This window comes from Salvelinus fontinalis, unplaced genomic scaffold, assembly GCF_029448725.1.
Source record: "Salvelinus fontinalis isolate EN_2023a unplaced genomic scaffold, ASM2944872v1 scaffold_0155, whole genome shotgun sequence".
Taxonomy (NCBI): Eukaryota; Metazoa; Chordata; class Actinopteri; order Salmoniformes; family Salmonidae; genus Salvelinus; species Salvelinus fontinalis.
In genome coordinates this window covers 236,446-260,441 of record NW_026600364.1, presented here as the reverse complement: position 1 = coordinate 260,441, position 23,996 = coordinate 236,446, and the positions used below count along the sequence as shown (strand labels likewise).

General features: G+C 46.8%; 1 protein-coding gene across 2 annotated transcripts; it reads left to right on the top strand.

The window, feature by feature from the left end:
* Positions 1–405: 405 nt before the first annotated feature.
* LOC129843529 (calnexin-like) lies at positions 406–22,066 on the top strand. Of its 2 annotated transcripts, none has more exons than XM_055912293.1 (14): positions 406–599; positions 2,605–2,832; positions 3,377–3,509; positions 4,739–4,880; positions 5,040–5,121; positions 9,072–9,264; positions 13,573–13,762; positions 14,517–14,630; positions 16,275–16,431; positions 18,508–18,723; positions 20,460–20,576; positions 20,778–20,937; positions 21,210–21,364; positions 21,677–22,066. In XM_055912293.1, the coding sequence occupies exons 2-14, from the start codon at positions 2,605–2,607 to the stop codon at positions 21,758–21,760; spliced, it is 1,971 nt and encodes a 656-aa protein (XP_055768268.1). In that variant the 5' UTR covers positions 406–599; the 3' UTR covers positions 21,761–22,066. The 2 variants fall into 2 exon arrangements, with proteins under 2 accessions (XP_055768268.1, XP_055768267.1); XM_055912292.1 differs by having other exon boundaries at positions 21,674–22,066.
* The last annotated feature ends 1,930 nt before the right edge of the window (positions 22,067–23,996 follow it).

The window sequence follows — 23,996 nt, the reverse complement described above, 5'->3', positions numbered from 1 at the left end:
TCAAAATTCGGTATATTTGCTCAAATGTATTACACTATTGTTCAAATTGTAGCAACCATCCACAATGTATTTCTAAAGTCATAATTATTTAAATAAAATAAGAATTAAAATAAGAATACATTTTGGATGTTTATCCAATAACTTTTGGACAAATCTTGGACAAATCTTTTTCTGCATGTATTTATCTCACAAGATAACGGACAAGATAACGGACACAAGCTAATTATTTCATAACATTTAAATGACAAATATCTAAACCGTTATGCATTGGGGGGGGGGGGGGTGGGGGGTGTACATAGAAATCTAGAACGAAAAGTAGTTTGTTATTACAAGGCAGAGCACTTTTATTTTGAAATGGGCACCCCAATGGCGTTCTCTGGTTCGCGATGTCCTCAGGCATGCGCAGTTAGCAGAAGTCGCCAACCGCTACCCGTCATCGACGTTCGAGGGTCTCCACAGTGATCTTTCCAGCCAGCTTCTTCAGGCCTTGGTACCCGCGTTTTACTCGAAGTGGGTTGAACGCAGTGAAAATAAAGTTGTTTGAGGATATTGCCGCAGAAAACATCACACAACTTGAATATTTTTTCCAATTGCAGAAGGTTTGTTTGCTTATTAACTATCTAGCTCGCTACACTCATTCATTCTTCCCTGACAACTGCAACACAACATTTTGTTAGCCAGCTAACGTTAATGGCTATGCTAAACTAACTTAGCTTTCTAACGTAATGCATTTTTCTCAGACTGTCCGTTTGCTCAGAATGGAAATATGTTTACATTTGGCACGTTAGGCTTTATGAATATGTCTGAAGTGTCGCTGCATTTATTAACCACATAGCTAGCTATTGATAACGCTCTGCTAGCCCGCTATTTCGCGCCACACACGGACGGGGTTGCAGGAGATAGCAAGGGACGTCCGGCGAACTGTCGCGAAAAACGTTAGTTAACTGACGTTACCTAGTTTGTTATTTATCTTTGCTTGTGCAGTAACGTTAGCTAATGCCAAATATTGCCGACACTCCACATATATATATATATATATATATGAAATAACTTGCTTCCTATAAAAAGACGTGACAGAAATATGATGAAAGATAGTTTGCTGATGTGATGTCTTGATAATGCGCTTAGCCTGACAGAATGTTCTAGTAGTAGTAGCTACAGTAGTCCTAGCTAACAATCCTGGCTATGTGGAGTTTTGTGGACACTTCTGGTCGGCAGCTGTAGGTTAATTTTGGTGCTCTCTCTCGGGGCATATGGGCATCCCCTAGGGAACTGTAGTTTGGCCTGAGGGACAGTGGCTCCTTGCTTTGTTGGCGACCCACACCCACCTCCCCCAAACGTTCCATCAATCAGCTCGACGTTATGTTTACTCCAGCGCCGAGGGCCATTGATTTTGAAAATACTGGATCAAGCCATATTCAACCTTTACTCAATTGTAGCTGGCAATCTTATTGATTTCAAGTTGATGAAATGCTTGTCTAGGTATAATCTGAAAAGTGTCCTGGTCGGTGACAAGACAATATTTTGCAAGTCATTGAAATGCAGAAAACCATTTTCGCATAGGGTCGTGAGTAATTGTATTTCCTGGTACACATCTTTGAAACCTGATTTAGGGTGTCTGTTTTTTTTAAATTTATTCAGAATTATTTTTTAAAGCAGAGCCATGTATAATCTTGCTCTGGTGAAAAGCCATCCATTTCCTTGCATACGGCCAAATTGCATTACAGTGACAACCTTATTTAGTTTTTAGAAAATATTGGTAGATGGAAAGATAGTGTCTGGAAAAGCTCTTTTGAAATCAGAAGTGTATGAACCGTTTTCCTGACCTCTTTCTTTGCTTTTCTCTCTTGGTCCCTCTTCCTAAAATCCTCCTTTACACCCTTCACCCCCTACCATCCATCCCCACTGTCACTCCCTCCTTCTCCATCCATCCCCACCGTCACTCCCTCTCTTACCCCCCACCCATCCCCACTGTCACTCCCTCCTTCTCCCTCCATCCCCACTGTCACTCCCTCCTTCTCCCTCTCTCACCCTTCACCCTACCATCCATCCCCACTGTCACCCCCTCCTTCTCCCTCCATCCCCACTGTCACTCCCTCCGTCTCCCTCTCTCACCCTTCACCCTACCATCCATCCCCACTGTCACTCCCTCCTTCTCCCTCTCTCACCCTTCACCCTACCATCCATCCCCACTGTCACTCCCTCCTTCTCCCTCTCTCACCCTTCACCCTACCATCCATCCCCACTGTCTCTCCCTCCATCCCCTGTCACTCCCTCCTTCTCCCTCTCTGTCCCTTCACCCTACCATCCATCCCCACTGTCACTCCCTCCTTCTCCCTCCATCCCCACTGTCACTCCCTCCTTCTCCCTCTCTCACCCTTCACCCTACCATCCATCCCCACTGTCACTCCCTCCTTCTCCTTCCATCCCCACTGTCACTCCCTCCTTCTCCCTCTCTCACCCCCCCCCCCCCACCCACTCCATTCCCCCCTCCTGTCACAATGTCTGTACCAACCCCTCACCTCTCCCACCCCCCCACCCTCTCCATTCCCTTTCCCACTCTCCTCCCTTCCTCCTACCTTCCATCTCCACGTCTCTCTCCAGATGAAGCTGTGGTGGGGCTGGGCGTGTGTGCTGCTCCTCTCCCTCCTGGCTCTCTCTGTGTCCCAGGCTGAAGCTCAGGATGACCTGGACCTGGAGGATGAAATGGAGGAAGCTATGGTGGAAGACACGGTAGAAGATAGGGACGACTCAGCAGAGATAGAGGGAGAGGCGGAGATGGAAGGGGAGGCGGAAGAGGAGAAGGGAACCGATGCCAACGTCTCCTTCCAGGTCAGTCAAGGGTCAAAGGTCACCCAATAGGAAGTAGGATGAACTAGGTGGGGACATTTGAGATGGCACCCTTCTCCCTATGTAGTGTACCACGTGTGTGGAGCCTGGTCAGAAGCCGTGCACTATCTTGTAAATAGGGTGCCATTTTGGATGCATGCCTGGTGTGTTTTTTACACCCTCCAGTGTATCTCTACCCTTTTGAGTTTGAAACCCGAATCATTTGCCTATTATTTTTGTTGTACCCGTAGCTAGTTAAACCCTAACTACAATCTCACTGTCATAACCCCAATTTTAGCCGGGGCCTTCAGGAAATCATGTCAGTAAATATGTACTAGGCCGAGTCCCAATTCTCCACCCTTCTGGGTTTTACAGTGACGGAAAATCCTCCCAGCCGATTATTTAAATCCATGACGGGTAGTATGCAGGTGTACACTTCTGGAAAAGGGTGCCGAATCTGTACCTAGCCCTACATTATATATCCCTCAGTTTGTGTTCTATTTCACACACAAAGTAACCCCTCTGCCCCATTGGCTGAAACACACAGGTGACCTACAAGACTCCTGTTCCCATCGGAGAGGTGTACTTCTCAGAGACCTTTGACGACGGCACACTGGACAGGTGGCAGGTGTCAAAGACAATGAAGGAAGACGCAGACGATGAAATTGCTAAATATGATGGTAAGAAACGGACCATTTTTGCTCTACACTCTCCACTTGTGTGTATTTTATGGGCACACGTGTCTTTTTGCCAGTGTGTCAGTGAGAGACGACCCTGTTTCTTCTACCACCACTGTTAAGTTCATGTTTTAAGTATCCCTGTATTTCTGTTATTACGGCGCTGTCACTCTGTTATTAGTACTGCTGGGCAGTAGTCTCTCTGTTGATGGACCTGGGTGCAATGGAAAACATGTATTGTGGAAATACAGTAAACGTTGATAAACTGGAACCTAGTCGTTGTGTCATTTTGAGTTCACCAGCCTCTCTATGATGGTAAGAGCCAGACAGTTTTTGCCGCCACTCTACACTCTCTACTCGTATGGGCACTCACATGTGTCTTTTTGCCAGTGTGTCAGGGAGAGACGACCCTGTTTCTTCTACCACTTGACCCCTCTCTCCTCTCCTGACCCCTCTCTCCTCTCCTGACCCTTCTCTCCTCTCCTGACCCCTCTCTCCTCTCCTGACCCCTCTCTCCTCTCCTGACCCCTCTCTCCTCTCCTGTCCCCTCTCTCCTCTCCTGTCCCCTCTCTCCTCTCCTGACCCCTCTCTCCTCTCCTGACCCCTCTCTCCTCTCCTGACCCCTCTCCTCTCCTGACCCTTCTCTCCTCTCCTGACCCCTCTCTCCTCTCCTGACCCTTCTCTCCTCTCCTGACCCTTCTCTCCCCTCCTGACCCCTCTCTCCCCTCCTGACCCCTCTCTCCTCTCCTGACCCCTCTCTCCTGTCCCCTCTCTCCTCTCCTGACCCCTCTCTCCTCTCCTGACCCCTCTCTCCTCTCCTGACCCCTCTCTCCTCTCCTGACCCCTCTGTCCTCTCCTGACCCCTCTCTTCTTTCCTGACCCCACTCTCCTCTCCTGACCCCTCTCTCCTCTCCTGACCCCTCTCTCCTCTCCTGACCCCTCTCTCCTCTCCTGACCCCTCTCTCCTGTCCCCTCTCTCCTCTCCTGACCCCTCTCTCCTCTCCTGACCCCTCTCTCCTCTCCTGACCCCTCTCTCCTCTCCTGACCCCTCTGTCCTCTCCTGACCCCTCTCTTCTTTCCTGACCCCACTCTCCTCTCCTGACCCCACTCTCCTCTCCTGACCCCTCTCTCCTCTCCTGACCCCTCTCTCCTCTCCTGACCCCTCTCTCCTCTCCTGACCCCTCTGTCCTCTCCTGACCCCTCTCTTCTCTCCTGACCTCTCTCCTCTCCAGGTAAGTGGTCTGTGGAGCAGCTGAAGGAGAATAAAGTACCAGGAGACATGGGTCTGGTTCTAAAGTCCCGGGCCAAACATCACGCCATCGCCTCCCTATTGGACAGACCCTTCATCTTCCGGGACGACGCACTGGTCGTACAGTGAGTTTGACCTTTAACCTCTCACGTTTGACCTCTTACCCCTTTTTTTGTGTGTGTGTGTGTAAAAGTGCATTTTCAAAAATTTGCCTTTGAGTACACTTGAGGCTAATTCATATTAACCGCTGAACTTTTAGAGAAACCTGTGTGCGTTTACCTTAGGTATGAGGTGAACTTCCAGGATGGTATTGACTGTGGTGGAGCCTACATCAAACTGCTGTCAGACGAACATGACCTGGATCTGGTACGTTGGTGTTATTACTATAATCTGATCTATGATGTTGGTTAGTCTAGTCCCAGATCTGTTGGTGTTATTACTATAATCTGATCTATAATGTTGGTTAGTCTAGTCCCAGATCTGTTGGTGTTATTACTATAATCTGATCTATGATGTTGGTTAGTCTAGTCCCAGATCTGTTGGCGTTATTACTATAGATCTGTTGGTGTTATTACTATAATCTGATCTATGATGTTGGTTAGTCTATTCCCAGATCTGTTGGTGTTATTACTATAATCTGATCTGTGATGTTGGTTAGTCTAGTCCCAGATCTGTTGGTGTTATTACTATAATCTGATCTATGATGTTGGTTAGTCTAGTCCCAGATCTGTTGGTGTTATTACTATAATCTGATCTATGATGTTGGTTAGTCTAGTCCCAGATCTGTTGGTGTTATTACTATAATCTGATCTATGATGTTGGTTAGTCTAGTCCCAGATCTGTTGGTGTTATTACTATAATCTGATCTATGATGTTGGTTAGTCTAGTCCCAGATCTGTTGGTGTTATTACTATAATCTGATCTATGATGTTAGTTAGTCTAGTCCCAGATCTGTTGGTGTTATTACTATAATCTGATCTATGATGTTGGTTAGTCTAGTCCCAGATCTGTTGGTGTTATTACTATAATCTGATCTATGATGTTGGTTAGTCTAGTCCCAGATCTGTTGGTGTTATTACTATAATCTGATCTATGATGTTAGTTAGTCTAGTCCCAGATCTGTTGGTGTTATTACTATAATCTGATCTATGATGTTGGTTAGTCTAGTCCCAGATCTGTTGGTGTTATTACTATAATCTGATCTATGATGTTGGTTAGTCTAGTCCCAGATCTGTTGGTGTTATTACTATAATCTTATCTATGATGTTGGTTAGTCTAGTCCCAGATCTGTTGGTGTTGTTACTATAATCTGATCTATGATGTTGGTTAGTCTAGTCCCAGATCTGTTGGTGTTATTACTATAATCTGATCTATGATGTTGGTTAATCTAGTCCCAGATCTGTTGGTGTTATTACTATAATCTGATCTATGATGTTGGTTAGTCTAGTCCCAGATCTGTTGGTGTTATTACTATAATCTGATTACTATAATCTGATCTATGATGTTGGTTAATCTAGTCCCAGATCTGTTGGTGTTATTACTATAATCTGATCTATGATGTTGGTTAGTCTAGTCCCAGATCTGTTGGTGTTATTACTATAATCTGATCTATGATGTTGGTTAGTCTAGTCCCAGATCTGTTGGTGTTGTTACTATAATCTGATCTATGATGTTGGTTAGTCTAGTCCCAGATCTGTTGGTGTTATTCCTATAATCTGATCTATGATGTTGGTTAGTCTAGTCCCAGATCTGTTGGTGTTATTACTATAATCTGATCTATGATGTTGGTTAGTCTAGTCCCAGATCTGTTGGTGTTATTACTATAATCTGATCTATGATGTTGGTTAGTCTAGTCCCAGATCTGTTGGTGTTATTACTATAATCTGATCTATAATGTTGGTTAGTCTAGTCCCAGATCTGTTGGTGTTATTACTATAATCTGATCTATGATGTTGGTTAGTCTAGTCCCAGATCTGTTGGTGTTATTACTATAATCTGATCTATGATGTTGGTTAGTCTAGTCCCAGATCTGTTGGTGTTATTACTATAGTCTGATCTATGATGTTGGTTAGTCTAGTCACAGATCTGTTGGTGTTATTACTATAGATCTGATCTATGATGTTGGTTAGTCTAGTCCCAGATCTGTTGGTGTTATTACTATAATCTGATCTATGATGTTGGTTAGTCTAGTCCCAGATCTGTTGGTGTTGTTACTATAATCTGATCTATGATGTTGGTTAGTCTAGTCCCAGATCTGTTGGTGTTATTACTATAATCTGATCTATGATGTTGGTTAGTCTAGTCCCAGATCTGTTGGTGTTATTCCTATAATCTGATCTATGATGTTGGTTAGTCTAGTCCCAGATCTGTTGGTGTTGTTACTATAATCTGATCTATGATGTTGGTTAGTCTAGTCCCAGATCTGTTGGTGTGATTACTATAATCTGATCTATGATGTTGGTTAATCTAGTCCCAGATCTGTTGGTGTTATTACTATAATCTGATCTATGATGTTGGTTAGTCTAGTCCCAGATCTGTTGGTGTTATTCCTATAATCTGATCTATGATGTTGGTTAGTCTAGTCCCAGATCTGTTGGTGTTATTACTATAATCTGATCTATAATGTTGGTTAGTCTAGTCCCAGATCTGTTGGTGTTATTACTATAATCTGATCTATGATGTTGGTTATTCTAGTCCCAGATCTGTTGGTGTTATTACTATAATCTGATCTATGATGTTGGTTAGTCTAGTCCCAGATCTGTTGGTGTTATTACTATAATCTGATCTATGATGTTGGTTAGTCTAGTCCCAGATCTGTTGGTGTTATTACTATAATCTGATCTATGATGTTGGTTAGTCTAGTCCCAGATCTGTTGGTGTTATTACTATAATCTGATCTATGATGTTGGTTAGTCTAGTCCCAGATCTGTTGGTGTTATTACTATAATCTGATCTATGATGTTAGTTAGTCTAGTCCCAGATCTGTTGGTGTTATTACTATAATCTGATCTATAATGTTGGTTAGTCTAGTCCCAGATCTGTTGGTGTTATTACTATAATCTGATTACTATAATCTGATCTATGATGTTAGTTAGTCTAGTCCCAGATCTGTTGGTGTTATTACTATAATCTGATCTGTGATGTTGGTTAGTCTAGTCCCAGATCTGTTGGTGTTATTACTATAGATCTGTTGGTGTTATTACTATAATCTGATCTATGATGTTGGTTAGTCTAGTCCCAGATCTGTTGGTGTTATTACTATAATCTGATCTGTGATGTTGGTTAGTCTAGTCCCAGATCTGTTGGTGTTATTACTATAATCTGATCTATGATGTTGGTTAGTCTAGTCCCAGATCTGTTGGTGTTATTACTATAATCTGATCTATGATGTTGGTTAGTCTAGTCCCAGATCTGTTGGTGTTATTACTATAATCTGATCTATGATGTTGGTTAGTCTAGTCCCAGATCTGTTGGTGTTATTACTATAGTCTGATCTATGATGTTAGTTAGTCTAGTCCCAGATCTGTTGGTGTTATTACTATAATCTGATCTATGATGTTGTTTAGTCTAGTCCCAGATCTGTTGGTGTTATTACTATAATCTGATCTATGATGTTGGTTAGTCTAGTCCCAGATCTGTTGGTGTTATTCCTATAATCTGATCTATGATGTTGGTTAGTCTAGTCCCAGATCTGTTGGTGTTATTACTATAATCTGATCTATGATGTTGGTTAGTCTAGTCCCAGATCTGTTGGTGTTATTACTATAGTCTGATCTATGATGTTAGTTAGTCTAGTCCCAGATCTGTTGGTGTTATTACTATAATCTGATCTATGATGTTGTTTAGTCTAGTCCCAGATCTGTTGGTGTTATTACTATAATCTGATCTATGATGTTGGTTAGTCTAGTCCCAGATCTGTTGGTGTTATTCCTATAATCTGATCTATGATGTTGGTTAGTCTAGTCCCAGATCTGTTGGTGTTGTTACTATAATCTGATCTATGATGTTGGTTATTCTAGTCCCAGATCTGTTGGTGTTATTACTATAATCTGATCTATGATGTTAGTCTAGTCCCAGATCTGTTGGTGTTGTTACTATAGATCTGTTGGTGCTTGACTTTGACCTGGCTCCCACTTCTAAAGTTAACTCTCTATTTATATGCCTCCGTAATGCTGTATTTGGCTGGTCGGACCGCCCAAGGATTTCAATGGCATAAAAATCCCCTGGTTTCAACATGACTTCCAGCTCTAACATTGCCTAGTATAGTCTCTGCATAGCTGCCTGTAACGCTGTACCTTGCTGTTGTGGTGTTGTAGGAGCAGTTTAATGACCGTACCTCCTACACCATCATGTTTGGTCCTGATAAGTGTGGAGAGGACTACAAGCTGCACTTCATCTTCCGCCACAGGAGCCCTCTGAACAAAGACCTGGAGGAGAAACACGCCAAGAGGGCCGATGTCGACCTGAAGAAGTTCTACACCGACAAGAAGACTCATCTCTACACACTGGGTAGGAGAGAGAGAGGAGGGGGGGGGGGAAGCGGAGGAGGGGGTAGGGGAGAGAGAGAGAGGAGGAGGGGGTGGGGGGAGGAGATGGGGTAGGGGAGAGAGGAAAGAGTCTCACAACTCACTTTGGGAACACACACCATCCCATATTCAGAAATGAGTCCAGTTATTGTAGAGACAGATATGTTACTACCTGATGGAGACTGACAGTATAGTAGAGACAGAGATGTTACTACCTGATGGAGACTGACAGTATTGTAGAGACAGAGATGTTACTACCTGATGGAGACTGACAGTATTGTAGAGACAGGGATGTTACTACCTGATGGAGACTGACAGTATTGTAGAGACAGAGATGTTACTACCTGATGGAGACTGACAGTATTGTAGAGACAGAGATGTTACTACCTGATGGAGACTGACAGTATTGTAGAGACAGAGGTGTTACTACCTGATGGAGACTGACAGTATTGTAGAGACAGAGATGTTACTACCTGATGGAGACTGACAGTATTGTAGAGACAGAGATGTTACTACCTGATGGAGACTGACAGTATTGTAGAGACAGGGATGTTACTACCTGATGGAGACTGACAGTATTGTAGAGACAGAGATGTTACTACCTGATGGAGACTGACATTATTGTAGAGACAGAGATGTTACTACCTGATGGAGACTGACATTATTGTAGAGACAGAGATGTTACTACCTGATGGAGACTGACAGTATTGTAGAGACAGAGATGTTACTACCTGATGGAGACTGACAGTATAGTAGAGACAGAGGTGTTACTACCTGATGGAGACTGACAGTATTGTAGAGACAGAGATGTTACTACCTGATGGAGACTGACAGTATTGTAGAGACAGAGATGTTACTACCTGATGGGGACTGACAGTATTGTAGAGACAGAGATGTTACTACCTGATGGAGACTGACAGTATTGTAGAGACAGAGATGTTACTACCTGATGGAGACTGACAATATTGTAGAGACAGAGATGTTACTACCTGATGGAGACTGACAGTATTGTAGAGACAGGGATGTTACTACCTGATGGAGACTGACAGTATTGTAGAGACAGAGATGTTACTACCTGATGGAGACTGACAGTATTGTAGAGACAGAGATGTTACTACCTGATGGAGACTGACAGTATTGTAGAGACAGAGGTGTTACTACCTGATGGAGACTGACAGTATTGTAGAGACAGAGATGTTACTACCTGATGGAGACTGACAGTATTGTAGAGACAGAGATGTTACTACCTGATGGAGACTGACAGTATTGTAGAGACAGGGATGTTACTACCTGATGGAGACTGACAGTATTGTAGAGACAGAGATGTTACTACCTGATGGAGACTGACATTATTGTAGAGACAGAGATGTTACTACCTGATGGAGACTGACATTATTGTAGAGACAGAGATGTTACTACCTGATGGAGACTGACAGTATTGTAGAGACAGAGATGTTACTACCTGATGGAGACTGACAGTATAGTAGAGACAGAGGTGTTACTACCTGATGGAGACTGACAGTATTGTAGAGACAGAGATGTTACTACCTGATGGAGACTGACAGTATTGTAGAGACAGAGATGTTACTACCTGATGGGGACTGACAGTATTGTAGAGACAGAGATGTTACTACCTGATGGAGACTGACAGTATTGTAGAGACAGAGATGTTACTACCTGATGGAGACTGACAATATTGTAGAGACAGAGATGTTACTATCTGATGGAGACTGACAATATTGTAGAGACAGAGATGTTACTGCCTGATGGAGACTGACAGTATTGTAGAGACAGGGATGTTACTACCTGATGGAGACTGACAGTATTGTAGAGACAGAGATGTTACTACCTGATGGAGACTGACAGTATTGTAGAGACAGGGATGTTACTACCTGATGGAGACTGACAGTATTGTAGAGACAGAGATGTTACTACCTGATGGAGACTGACATTATTGTAGAGACAGAGATGTTACTACCTGATGGAGACTGACATTATTGTAGAGACAGAGATGTTACTACCTGATGGAGACTGACAGTATTGTAGAGACAGAGATGTTACTACCTGATGGGGACTGACAGTATTGTAGAGACAGAGGTGTTACTACCTGATGGAGACTGACAGTATTGTAGAGACAGATATGTTACTACCTGATGGAGACTGACAATATTGTCTGACCTGCAGAGACAACAGGATGGGCATATGTCCGTCTCCCTAACAACCTAACAGGTCAGAGGGTTTGAGAGGCAGGTTCATGGTTCCCCCTAGACTCTCAGGCTCCGCTGGGGGGAGGGGGGGGACCTCAGGGTTGTGCTGGTAACACTCTCCGGAAGGGAATTTGTAACACACATTGAGATAAGAGACAATGTGTGGTGTCCAAGACAAGTTACTCTCTTTTCTGAACTCATGTAACTGTCTGTTTCTCTCCCCTCCCTCCCTCTCTCTCCCCTCCCTCTCTCTCCCCTCCCTCTCTCTCCCCTCCCTCTCTCTCCCCTCCCTCTCTCTCCCCTCCCTCTCTCTCCCCTCCCTCTTTCTCCCCTCCCTCTTTCTCCCCTCCCTCTTTCTCCCCTCCCTCTTTCTCCCCTCCTTCCCTCTCTCCCCTCCCTCTCTCTCCCCCTCCCTCCTCCTCCCTCTCTCTCCTCTCCCTCACCCTCTCTCTCCCCTCCCTCCTCCTCCCTTTCTCTCCCCCTCTCCCTCTCTCTCCCCTCCCTCTTTCTCCCCTCCCTCTCCCCTCCCTCTCTCTCCCCTCCTTCCTTCTCTCCCCTCCCTCCTCCTCCCTCTCCCTTCCCTCCCTCCCTCTCTCCTCTCCCCTCTCCCTCCTCCTCCCTCTCTCTCCCTCTTCCTCCTCCCTCTCCCCTCCCTCTATCCCCTCCCTCTCTCTCCCCTCCCTCCTCCTCTCTCCCCTCCCTCCTCCTCCTCTCTCCCCTCCCTCCTCCTCCCTCTCCCCTCCCTCTTTCTCCCCTCCCTCTTTCTCCCATCCCTCTCTCTCCCCTCCCTCTCTCTCCCCTCCCTCACTCCTCCCTCCTCCTCTCTCTCCCCTCCCTCTCTCTCCCCTCCCTCCTCCTCTCTCTCCCCTCCCTCCTCCTCTCTCTCCCCTCCCTCCTCCTCTCTCTCCCCTCCCTCCTCCTCTCTCTCCCTTCCCTCCTCTCTCTCCCTTCCCTCCTCCTCTCTCTCCCCTCCCTCCTCTCTCTCCCCTCCCTCCTCTCTCTCCCCTCCCTCCTCCTCCCTCTCCCCTCCCTCCTCTCTCTCCCCTCCCTCCTCCTCCCTCCTCCCTCTCCCCTCCCTCCTCTCTCCCCTCCCTCTCTCTCCCCTCCCTCTCTCTCCCCTCCCTCTCTCTCCCCTCCCTCTCTCTCCCCTCCCTCTCTCTCCCCTCTCTCTCCCTCCCTCTCTCTCCCCTCCCTCTCTCCCCTCTCCCTCTCTCTCCCCTCCCTTTCTCTCCCCTCCCTCCCTCTTTCTCCCCTCCCTCCCTCTTTCTCCCCTCCCTCCCTCTCTCCCCTCCTTCTCTCTCCCCTCCTTCCTTCTCTCCCCTCTCTCTCTCCCTCCCTCCTCCTCTCTTTCCCCTCCCTCTCCCCTCTCCTTCCTCCTCCCTCTCCCCTCTCCTTCCTCCTCCCTCTCTCTCCCCTCCCTCTCTCTCCCCTCCTTCCCTCTCCCCTCCTTCCCTCTCTCCCCTCCTTCCCTCTCTCCCCTCCTTCCCTCTCTCCCCTCCTTCCCTCTCTCCCCTCCCTCCTCCTCTCTCTCCCCTCCCTCCCTCTCTCTCCCCTCCCTCCCTCTCTCTCCCCTCCCTCCCTCTCTCTCCCCTCCCTCTCTCTCCCCTCCCTCTCTCTCCCCTCCCTCTCTCTCCCCTCCCTCTCTCTCCCCTCCCTCTCTCTCCCCTCCCTCTCTCTCCCCTCCCTCCTCCTCTCTCTCCCCTCCCTCTCTCCCCTCCTTCCTTCTCTCCCCTCCCTCCTCGTCCCTCTCCCCTCCCTCCCTCTCTCCCCTCCCTCCTCCTCCCTCTCCCTCTCTCTCCCCACCCTCTCCCCCCTCCCTCTCCCCTCCCTCTCTCTCCCCTCCTTCCCTCTCTCCCCTCCTTCCCTCTCTCCCCTCCTTCCCTCTCTCCCCTCCCTCCTCCTCCCTCTCCCCTCTCTCTCTCTCCCCTCCCTCTCTCCCCTCCCTCTCTCCCCTCCCTCCTCCTCCCTCTCTCTCCCCTCCCTCCCTCTCTCTCTCCCCTCCCTCCTCCTCCCTCTCTCTCCCCTCCCACTCTTCCCTCCCTCCTCCTCCCTCTCTCTCCCCTCCCTCTCTCTCCCCCATCCAGTCCTGAACCCAGACAACAGCTATGAGATCCTGGTAGACCAGAGCAGTGTCAGTCGTGGCTCTCTGCTTCATGATGTGGTTCCTCCTGTTAACCCCACCAAGGAGATAGACGATCCAACTGACTCTAAACCTGAAGACTGGGACGAGAGGGCCAAGATACCAGACCCAGAGGCTGTCAAACCTGACAACTGGTGGGTTCAACTTCAACACCACTTTGTGTCCGTGTTTTTTTGGGGGAGTCGTGACTGAAAGAGAACCAGGTATTGGCAGGCGGGACTGAGGAGAGTGTCTAGTTCTGAAGGATTTGTGCTTGTATTCTAAAACGGAAATTCTTTAAGGACTGTAGATATAACGCGTCTATTAAAGCTGTATTATATAGCTTTGTAGGCGACCCGACCAAATTCACATAGAAATGTGAGTTTACACTCCGTAGGTACACCACCCCATTCAAGAAAATGTTTCGCTCCTACAGACAGTGAGTCACGTGGTGTGGGGGATGTTTTCCTGGCACACGTTAGGTCTCTTGATACCAATCGAGCAATGTTTTAATGCCCCGAAGAATTCAGGTTGTTCTGGAGGCAAAGGGGGTCCGACCCAGTATTAGATGGGTGTACCTAATAAACTGGCCACTGAGTGTAGATCTGTCATTTGAAGCAAGTCTGGTGAGAGGTAGATATGTTCTATATGTGCTGTTTCTATGCTTCCCGCCCTTAAGTTTAGTTTTTTAAATCTTTTTACTTTTTATACACCAGCTGTCACAGAGGTTTAGATGGTACAATGATTCTCTACATTTGTTTTGTCACAAACTGAAAATTAGGCAAAACTATTGTGATTTTGTTTTTTGCAGCCATGTGATAGTGTTTGTGATTTCTACATATTGTGCCTCTCGGGGTAATATTGAGCGACATGCTTGGTTTTTAAACCAATTGGCATCTTGTGTTCCAGGGATGAGGAGGCTCCGGCTAAGATCCAGGACCCTGATGCTGTGAAGCCAGAGGGATGGCTGGACGACGAGCCCGAGTTTGTAGCCGACCCCGCCGCCGACAAACCAGACGACTGGTAAACACACACACACACTGTACACACACACACACACCGTACACACACACACCGTACGCACACACACATCAATAAAAACAGTTGTTTTGGGAAGAAAGATGTGTTGAGTAACTCTACTTTTTCTGTCTTTCTCTCCTTTTGTTACATCCATCTCTCTCGCTCTCCTTTATCTCTCCTCTCACCATCTCTCTCACCATCTCTCTCTCCTCTCTCACCATCTCTCTATCTCGCTCTCCTTTATCTCTCCTCTCACCATCTCTCTCTCCTCTCACCATCTCTCTCTCCTCTCTCCTTTATCTCTCCTCTCACCATCTCTCTCTCCTCTCTCTCCTTTATCTCTCCTCTCACCATCTCTCTCTCCTCTCTCACCATCTCTCTATCTCTCTCTCCTTTATCTCTCCTCTCACCATCTCTCTCCTCTCTCACCATCTCTCTATCTCTCTCTCCTTTATCTCTCCTCTCACCATCTCTCTCCTCTCTCACCATCTCTCTCATCTCTCACCATCTCTCTATCTCGCTCTCCTTTATCTCTCCTCTCTCACCACCTCTCTCTCCTCTCACCACCTCTCTCTCCTCTCTTACCATCTCTCTATCTCGCTCTCCTTTATCTCTCCTCTCACCATCTTTCTCTCCTCTCTCACCATCTCTCTCTCCTCTCTCACCATCTCTCTATCTCGCTCTCCTTTATCTCTCCTCTCACCATCTCTCTCTCCTCTCACCATCTCTCTCTCCTCTCACCATCTCTCTCTCCTCTCTCACCATCTCTCTCTCCTCTCTCACCATCTCTATATCTCTCTCTCCTTTATCTCTCCTCTCACCATCTCTCTCCTCTCTCACCATCTCTCTATCTCTCTCTCCTTTATCTCTCCTCTCACCATCTCTCTCATCTCTCACAATCTCTCTCTCATCTCTCACCATCTCTCTATCTCTCTCTCCTTTATCTCTCCTCTCACCATCTCTCTCCTCTCTCACCATCTCTCTCTCCTCTCTCACCATCTCTCTATCTCTCTCCTTTATCTCTCCTCTCACCATCTCTCTCCTCTCTCACCATCTCTCTCTCGCTCTCCTTTATCTCTCCTCTCACCATCTCTCTTCTCTCACCATCTCTCTCTCCTCTCACCATCTCTATCTCGCTCTCCTTTATCTCTCCTCTCACCATCTCTCTCCTCTCACCATCTCCTCTCTCACCATCTCTATCTCTCTCTCCTTTATCTCTCCTCTCACCATCTCTCTCTCCTCTCTCACCATCTCTCTATCTCTCTCTCCTTTATCTCTCCTCTCACCATCTCTCTCCTCTCACCATCTCTCTCCTCTCTCACCATCTCTATCTCTCTCTCCTTTATCTCTCCTCTCTCACCATCTCTCTCTCCTCTCTCACCATCTCTCTATCTCTCTCCTTTATCTCTCCTCTCACCATCTCTCTCCTCTCTCACCATCTCTCTCTTCTCTCTCACCATCTCTATCGCTCTCTCCTTTATCTCTCCTCTCACCATCTCTCACCATCTCTCTCTCCTCTCTCACCATCTATCTCTCTCTCCTTTATCTCATTCTCACCATCTCTCTCTCACTCCCTTATCTCTCTCTCTCTCTCCTCATCTCTCTCTCCTTTCTCTCCATCTCTCTCTCTCCTTTATCTCTCTATAGGGATGAGGAGATGGATGGAGAGTGGGAGGCCCCTCAGGTTCCTAACCCAGTGTGTGAGACAGCCCCTGGATGTGGGCAGTGGAAACCCCCTACCATCAACAACCCTCAGTACAAGGGCAAGTGGAAGGCCCCTCTGGTGGACAACCCCCACTACCAGGTAACATAATCCTTTCCTGAAGGCACATGTTTCCCTCGGTTATCGTTGGTCTATAGGCCTGAGATCCCTGTCTTATTGTTGGTCTATAGGCCTGAGATCCCTGTCTTATTGTTGGTCTATAGGCCTGAGATCCCTGTCTTATTGTTGGTCTATAGGCCTGAGATCCCTGTCTTATTGTTGGTCTATAGGCCTGAGATCCCTGTCTTATTGTTGGTCTATAGGCCTGAGATCCCTGTCTTATTGTTGGTCTATAGGCCTGAGATCCCTGTCTTATTGTTGGTCTATAGGCCTGAGATCCCTGTCTTATTGTCGGTCTATAGGCCTGAGATCCCTGTCTTATTGTTGGTCTATAGGCCTGAGATCCCTGTCTTATTGTTGGTCTATAGGCCTGAGATCCCTGTCTTATTGTTGGTCTATAGGCCTGAGATCCCTGTCTTATTGTTGGTCTATAGGCCTGAGATCCCTGTCTTATTGTTGGTCTATGGGGCTGAGATCCCTGTCTTATTGTTGGTCTATAAGGCTGAGATCCCTGTCTTATTGTTGGTCTATAGCCCTGAGATCCCTGTCTTATTGTCGGTCTATAGGCCTGAGATCCCTGTCTTATTGTTGGTCTATAGGCCTGAGATCCCTGTCTTATTGTTGGTCTATACGCCTGAGATCCCTGTCTTATTGTTGGTCTATACGCCTGAGATCCCTGTCTTATTGTCGGTCTATAAGGCTGAGATCCCTGTCTTATTGTCGGTCTGTAAGGCTGATATTCAGAGCTTCACCCAAATGTACATGACATTACATGACAATTTGCATGCACAGATCTCAAGTCAGAATACAACTCTGAGTACATCGCTACTGAGTAACTTGTCCCTTTCATATCCTGTTATCCAATCTGAAGCCCCTCCCCGCTCCTCTCCCAGGGTGTGTGGACACTAAAGCATCTCTTCTACTGTAACGTTTGACCTCTCCTCTCCCAGGGTGTGTGGACACTAAAGCATCTCTTCTACTGTAATATTTGACCCCTCCTCTCCTCTCCCAGGGTGTGTGGACACTAAAGCATCTCTTCTACTGTAATATTTGACCCCTCCTCTCCTCTCCCAGGGTGTGTGGACACTAAAGCATCTCTTCTACTGTAACATTTGACCTCTCCCCTCCCAGGGTGTGTGGACACTAAAGCATCTCTTCTACTGTAACGTTTGACCTCTCCTCTCCCAGGGTGTGTGGACACTAAAGCATCTCTTCTACTGTAACATTTGACCTCTCCTCTCCCAGGGTGTGTGGACACTAAAGCATCTCTTCTACTGTAACGTTTGACCTCTCCTCTCCCAGGGTGTGTGGACACTAAAGCATCTCTTCTACTGTAATATTTGACCCCTCCTCTCCTCTCCCAGGGTGTGTGGACACTAAAGCATCTCTTCTACTGTAATATTTGACCCCTCCTCTCCTCTCCCAGGGTGTGTGGACACTAAAGCATCTCTTCTACTGTAACATTTGACCTCTCCTCTCCCAGGGTGTGTGGACACTAAAGCATCTCTTCTACTGTAATATTTGACCCCTCCTCTCCTCTCCCAGGGTGTGTGGACACTAAAGCATCTCTTCTACTGTAACATTTGACCTCTCCTCTCCCAGGGTGTGTGGACACTAAAGCATCTCTTCTACTGTAACATTTGACCTCTCCTCTCCCAGGGTGTGTGGACACTAAAGCATCTCTTCTACTGTAACATTTGACCTCTCCTCTCCCAGGGTGTGTGGACACTAAAACATCTCTTCTCCTGTAACATTTGACCTCTCCTCTCCCAGGGTGTGTGGACACTAAAGCATCTCTTCTACTGTAACATTTGACCTCTCCTCTCCCAGGGTGTGTGGACACTAAAGCATCTCTTCTACTGTAACATTTGACCTCTCCTCTCCCAGGGTGTGTGGACACTAAAGCATCTCTTCTACTGTAACATTTGACCTCTCCTCTCCCAGGGTGTGTGGACACTAAAGCATCTCTTCTACTGTAACATTTGACCTCTCCTCTCCCAGGGTGTGTGGACACTAAAGCATCTCTTCTACTGTAACATTTGGCCTCTCCTCTCCCAGGGTGTGTGGAGCCCGCGTAAGATCCAGAACCCGGACTACTTTGAGGACCTGTCTCCGTTCCAGATGAGGTCATTCAGGGCCGTGGGGCTGGAGCTCTGGTCGATGACGTCAGAGATCTACTTCGATAACTTCATCATCACTTCCTATAAAGAGGTGGCTGATCGCTGGGCTGGAGACAGCTGGGGACTCAAGAAACTGGTGGCTAGTGCCAACGAGGTGTGTATGACACACACACACACTCAGCGTACATTTATACATACACACACAGATGGATATATATATAACACATACACATGTTGTATAAAAAGTTGGCTGATCGCTGGGCTGAAGACAGCTGGGTACTTAAGAAACTACTGGCTAGTGCCAAAGAGGTACACACACCTATATATACATACATACACACACACACACACACACACACACACACACACACACACACACACACACACACATGTAGATAGACTCAGCAAAATAAGAAACGTCCCTTTTCAGGACCCTGTCTTTCAAAGATAATTCATAAAAATCCAAATAACTTCACAGATCTTCATTGTAAAGGGTTTAAACACTGTTTCCCATGCTTATTCAATGAACCATAAACAATGAACATGCACCTGTGGAACGGTCGTTAAGACACTAACAGCTTACAGACGGTAGGCAATTAAGGTCACAGTTATGAAAACTTAGGACACGAATGAGGCCTTTCTACTGACTCTGAAAAACACCAAAAGAAAGATGCCCAGGGTCCCTGCTCATCTGCGTGAACGTCCCTTAGGCATGCTGCAAGGAGGCATGAGGACAGCAGATGTGGACAGGGCAATAAATTGCAATGTCTGTACTGTGAGACGCCTAAGACAGCTCTACAGGGAGACAGGACGGACAGCTGATCATCTTCGCAGTGGCAGACCACGTGTAACAACATCTGCACAGGATCGGTACATCCCAACATCACACCTGCGGGACAGGTACAGGATGGCAACAACAACTGCCCGAGTTACACCAGGAACGCATAATCCCTTCATCGGTGCTCAGACTGTCCACAATAGGCTGAGAGAGGCTGGACTGAGGGCTTGTAGGCCTGTTGTACCGCAGGTCCTCACCAGACATCACCGGCAACAACGTCGTCTATGGGAACAAACCCACCGTCGCTGGACCAGACAGGACTGGCAAAAACTGCTCTTCACTGATGGGTCGCGGTTTTGTCTCACCAGGGGTAGTCGGATTCGCGTTTATCGTCGAAGGAATGAGCGTTACACCGAGGCCTGTACTCTGGAGCGGGATCGATTTGGAGGTGGAGGGTCCGTCATGGTCTGGGGCGGTGTGTCACAGCATCATCGGACTGAGCTTGTTGTCATTGCAGGCAATTTCAACCCTGTGCGTTACAGGGAAGACACCCTCCTCCCTCATGTGGTACCCTTCCTACATGCTAATCCTGACATGACCCTCCAGCATGACAATGACACCAGCCATATTGCTCGCTCTGTGCGTGATTTCCTGCAAGACAGGAATGTCAGTGTTCTGCCATGGCCAGCGAAGAGCCCGGATCTCAATCCCATTGAGCACGTCTGGGACCTGTTGGATCGGAGGTTGAGGGCTAGGCCCATTCCCCCCAGAAATGTCTGGGAATTTGCAGGTGCCTTGGTGGAAGAGTGGGGTAACATCTCACAGCAAGAACCGGCAAGTCTGGTGCAGTCCATGAGGAGGAGACGAGGCTGGTGGCCACACCAGATACTGACGGTTACTTTTGATTTTGACCCCCCCTTTGTTCAGGGACACATTATTCCATTTCTGTTAGTCACATATCTGTGGAACTTATTCAGTTTAAGTCTCAGTTGTTGAATCTTATGTTCATACAAATATTTAAGTTTAAGTTTGCTAAAAACTTTCTATATATTTCCTCATTGAATGTTCATTCACATTCACACAGTTATATTTGCTTAATACCCCCCCTCCAGCCGGGTGTGTTTTCCCAGTTGACCATGGCAGCAGAGGAGAGACCGTGGCTCTGGGTGGTCTACATACTGACTGTTGGTCTGCCCATAGGACTGACTGTGTTATTCTGCTGGCCCAAGGTAACACACCAACACCACGGACTTGTTACTCACACAGTGGTGTTTCCTGCTCTGTCTGTTTGATATTCTATTCATCTTGTTGTCATTTTCACTATACAGAACCAATCAACACTCCTATATCTTTTGTTCTTTGCCATTTAAGAGGGTATTTATCGATCTAACCACCAGCTCATTGTCTGACTCTCTCTCTCTTTCCTACAGAAATCAGATGATGACTATGTGTACAAGAAGGTGGACCCGCCTAAACCCGATGTAGAAGAGGAGGAAGAAGATGAGGATGAAGATGAGGAGGAGGAGGAAGAAGAGGAGAAGGGAGACCAAGCAGCTGAGGCCAAAGCTACTGAGAGTCCAAAACCTGCAGGTCAGAGAGAAGACATGAGATCTCGCTCGCCTTCTCTCCTTCCCGCTCTTTCTCCCTCTTTCCCTCTCTCTCCCTCTTCCTCCCCCTCTCTCTCTCCCTCCCCCTCTCTCTCTCTCTTCCCCCCCTCTCTCTTCCCCCTCTCTCTCTCACTCTTCCTCCCCCTCTCTTCCTCCCCCTCTCTTCCTCCCCCTCTCTCTCCTCACTTGTTCTCTCCCATATTTCTTCTCCTTTCCTTAGTTAATATTTCCTCTCATTGTCCTTTTCTCTTTCAGAAGTGAAGAAAGAGAAGGCGGAGGAGGAGAGTGGGGCAGCTGGAGGGGACAGCGTAGAAGATGAAGACGATGAGGAGGAGGAGGAGGAGGATGAAGGCGAGGAGGAAGAAGAGACCAAGTCCAATGAGGCAGCATCGGATGATGTCGGTGCTGAGGTACTCTTTTAGTTGTCTGAAAGATCAAAACGTCCTCTACAATACTCAGTTCACACATTTGACCCTCTGAAACTCTGGCTTCACCCTAATTATCTCTCCTTCCTCCCAAAGTGTGCACTTGTTCACTTCCCTTCACTGAAATGACTGGTAGAAGAAATATGGTGGAAACTTCCACGAGAACATGCCTCCACCAATCCAATGCTTCTAGATCTGTGGGAAGTAGTGAACAAGTGCACACTTCAGGAGAAAGTAGACATTGGGACACCTTGTCTTTCATTCATCCCTTCTTTTTCATCCCTCGTTTCCAAGCAGAAGAGGGAGGCGGACGAGGGGGGTCACAGCGTTGGCGACGGACACAAACAGGCCGTGAGGAAGAGGAGGGTACGGAAAGACTGATGAAGACCAACGACAACAAATGAAGCCTTCTCTCTCTCTCTCATCTCTGCATGCCCTCTGGTGGTCCTAGTGACCAAGATACTACCCCTCCTCCTCCATCAGTCGAATGACAACCATCCCCCTTTCCTTCTTATCTTCCTTTGTTCTCTCTATCCGTTAAGCCTCTCTAAGGCCATCAAGGCTACCCTGACCCCCCCAACCCTCCTTTCTTCCAAAATGAATACTATGCCCCCCCATCTTCTTCCTCCTTCCCCCATCTTCATCAGCTGCAACTTTCTAACCCCCCCCCCCTCCCAACTACCCCCCCCCCCCCCCCCCCCCCAACCACCCCTGCCCTCCCAACTCACCCCCCCTCTCCAGCTTCCAGTCTTCCTGACTATAGTTCCTAGTTCTGGTTTATTGTTGACATTTGTTAAGCTTCAGAAGTATTTTTTTATTCAAACTAAAGTTAAAAGGCAGCTCTCTCTGGCTTGTGTCTCAAATGACACCCTATTCCCTGAAATAGCGCTTTAGTCAAAGTAGTGCACTACATGGGGGGGAATATGGTGTTAAAAAGTAGTGCACTACATGGGGGGGAATATGGTGTTAAAAAGTAGTGCACTACATGGGGGGGAATATGGTGTTAAAAAGTAGTGCACTACATCGGGGGGGAATATGGTGTTAAAAAGCAGTGCACTACATCGGGGGGGAATATGGTGTTAAAAAGCAGTGCACTACATCGGGAATAGGCTGGTCAATAGAGAGTGAAGACGTCTATAGCCATGTTACTGTATTGCTGCTGTGTGACTGAAGTTGCCATGTTTCTCCAGCCTGGTCTCAGATCTGGTTGTAGTTGCCATGTTTCTCCAGCCTGGTCTCAGATCTGGTTGTAGTTGCCATGTTTCTCCGGCCTGGTCTCAGATCTGGTTGTAGTTGCCATGTTTCTCCAGCCTGGTCTCAGATCTGGTTGTAGTTGCCATGTTTCTCCAGCCTGGTCTCAGATCTGGTTGTAGTTGCCATGTTTCTCCAGCCTGGTCTCAGATCTGGTTGTAGTTGCCATGTTTCTCCAGCCTGGTCTCAGATCTGGTTGTAGTTGCCATGTTTCTCCAGCCTGGTCTCAGATCTGGTTGTAGTTGCCATGTTTCTCCAGCCTGGTCTCAGATCTGGTTGTAGTTGCCATGTTTCTCCAGCCTGGTCTCAGATCTGGTTGTAGTTGCCATGTTTCTCCAGCCTGGTCTCAGATCTGGTTGTAGTTGCCATGTTTCTCCAGCCTGGTCTCAGATCTGGTTGTAGTTACCATGTTTCTCCAGCCTGGTCTCAGATCTGGTTGTAGTTGCCATGTTTCTCCAGCCTGGTCTCAGATCTGGTTGTAGTTACCATGTTTCTCCAGCCTGGTCTCAGATCTGGTTGTAGTTGGAGTCAATTCCTCTGACTATTATTGTGACAATATTTGGCTCTAAAATACAAACTGTGCATCCCAAAATGCACCCTGTTCCTGTTACATTGAACTACCCCATGGACCCTGGTCTAAAGTAGTGCACTATATAGGGTGCCTCTAGTCAAAAGTAGTGCACTATATAGGGAATAGGGTGCCATTTGGGATGTAGATCTACAGATCTGGGACCAGTCTTAAAGTTTTACTACAGAGACAGAAGGATATTTTAAGACAATAAGGCGCCTTACGTCAGGTTGAATGTTAGACATCTACTTTAGATTGATAGTGTTTGTTTTTCATTAATTAACTTATAAAAGGAAGTTCATAATATAATATGTCAGTTCTTTGTGTTATTTTGTTTTTTACTAAATTATATGGATTTAAAACTGAGGATTGAAAATGGGCACTGATATATATAAAAAAAAATGTCTATTTATTCTCGTTTGAAACTTCTCCCTCTTGTTCATTTTACGGCTAAATTTAAAACATAAGAAAATATTACAATGCTGTTTTTTCTCGAGTGAATTGAAATTTTAGGATGTTTAAAAAAAAAAGTAGATATAATAATTTGTAGTTCGTTTTATCACTGTTTTGCTTATTGTGAGCCTACGTCAGAACAAACAGCGTGTTTGGTCAAAGTCGGCATGAAACCCTCTGTTCTCCACCCGAGGGAGCTGGGTATTCCGGAACATCCAAACTCCGGTTCCGGAATGAATTATAAACAATTCCGTCTTGTATGGAAAGAGATGTGCATTTGTTTGTTCTGTTTTCTCCAGCTTTTTCTAGTAAATGTTTTCTGTTCTTGTACAACAACCAGGCATA

Excerpts from the sequence above, each read along its gene's own strand:
- LOC129843529 (XM_055912292.1), top strand. The coding sequence starts at position 2,605 with ATGAAGCTGTGGTGGGGCTGGGCGTGTGTGCTGCTCCTCTCCCTCCTG. Across the intron at positions 4,881-5,039 it reads GACGACGCACTGGTCGTACA|GTATGAGGTGAACTTCCAGG; the intron begins GTGAGTTTGACC and ends CGTTTACCTTAG. Across the intron at positions 21,365-21,673 it reads CGGATGATGTCGGTGCTGAG|CAGAAGAGGGAGGCGGACGA; the intron begins GTACTCTTTTAG and ends CTCGTTTCCAAG.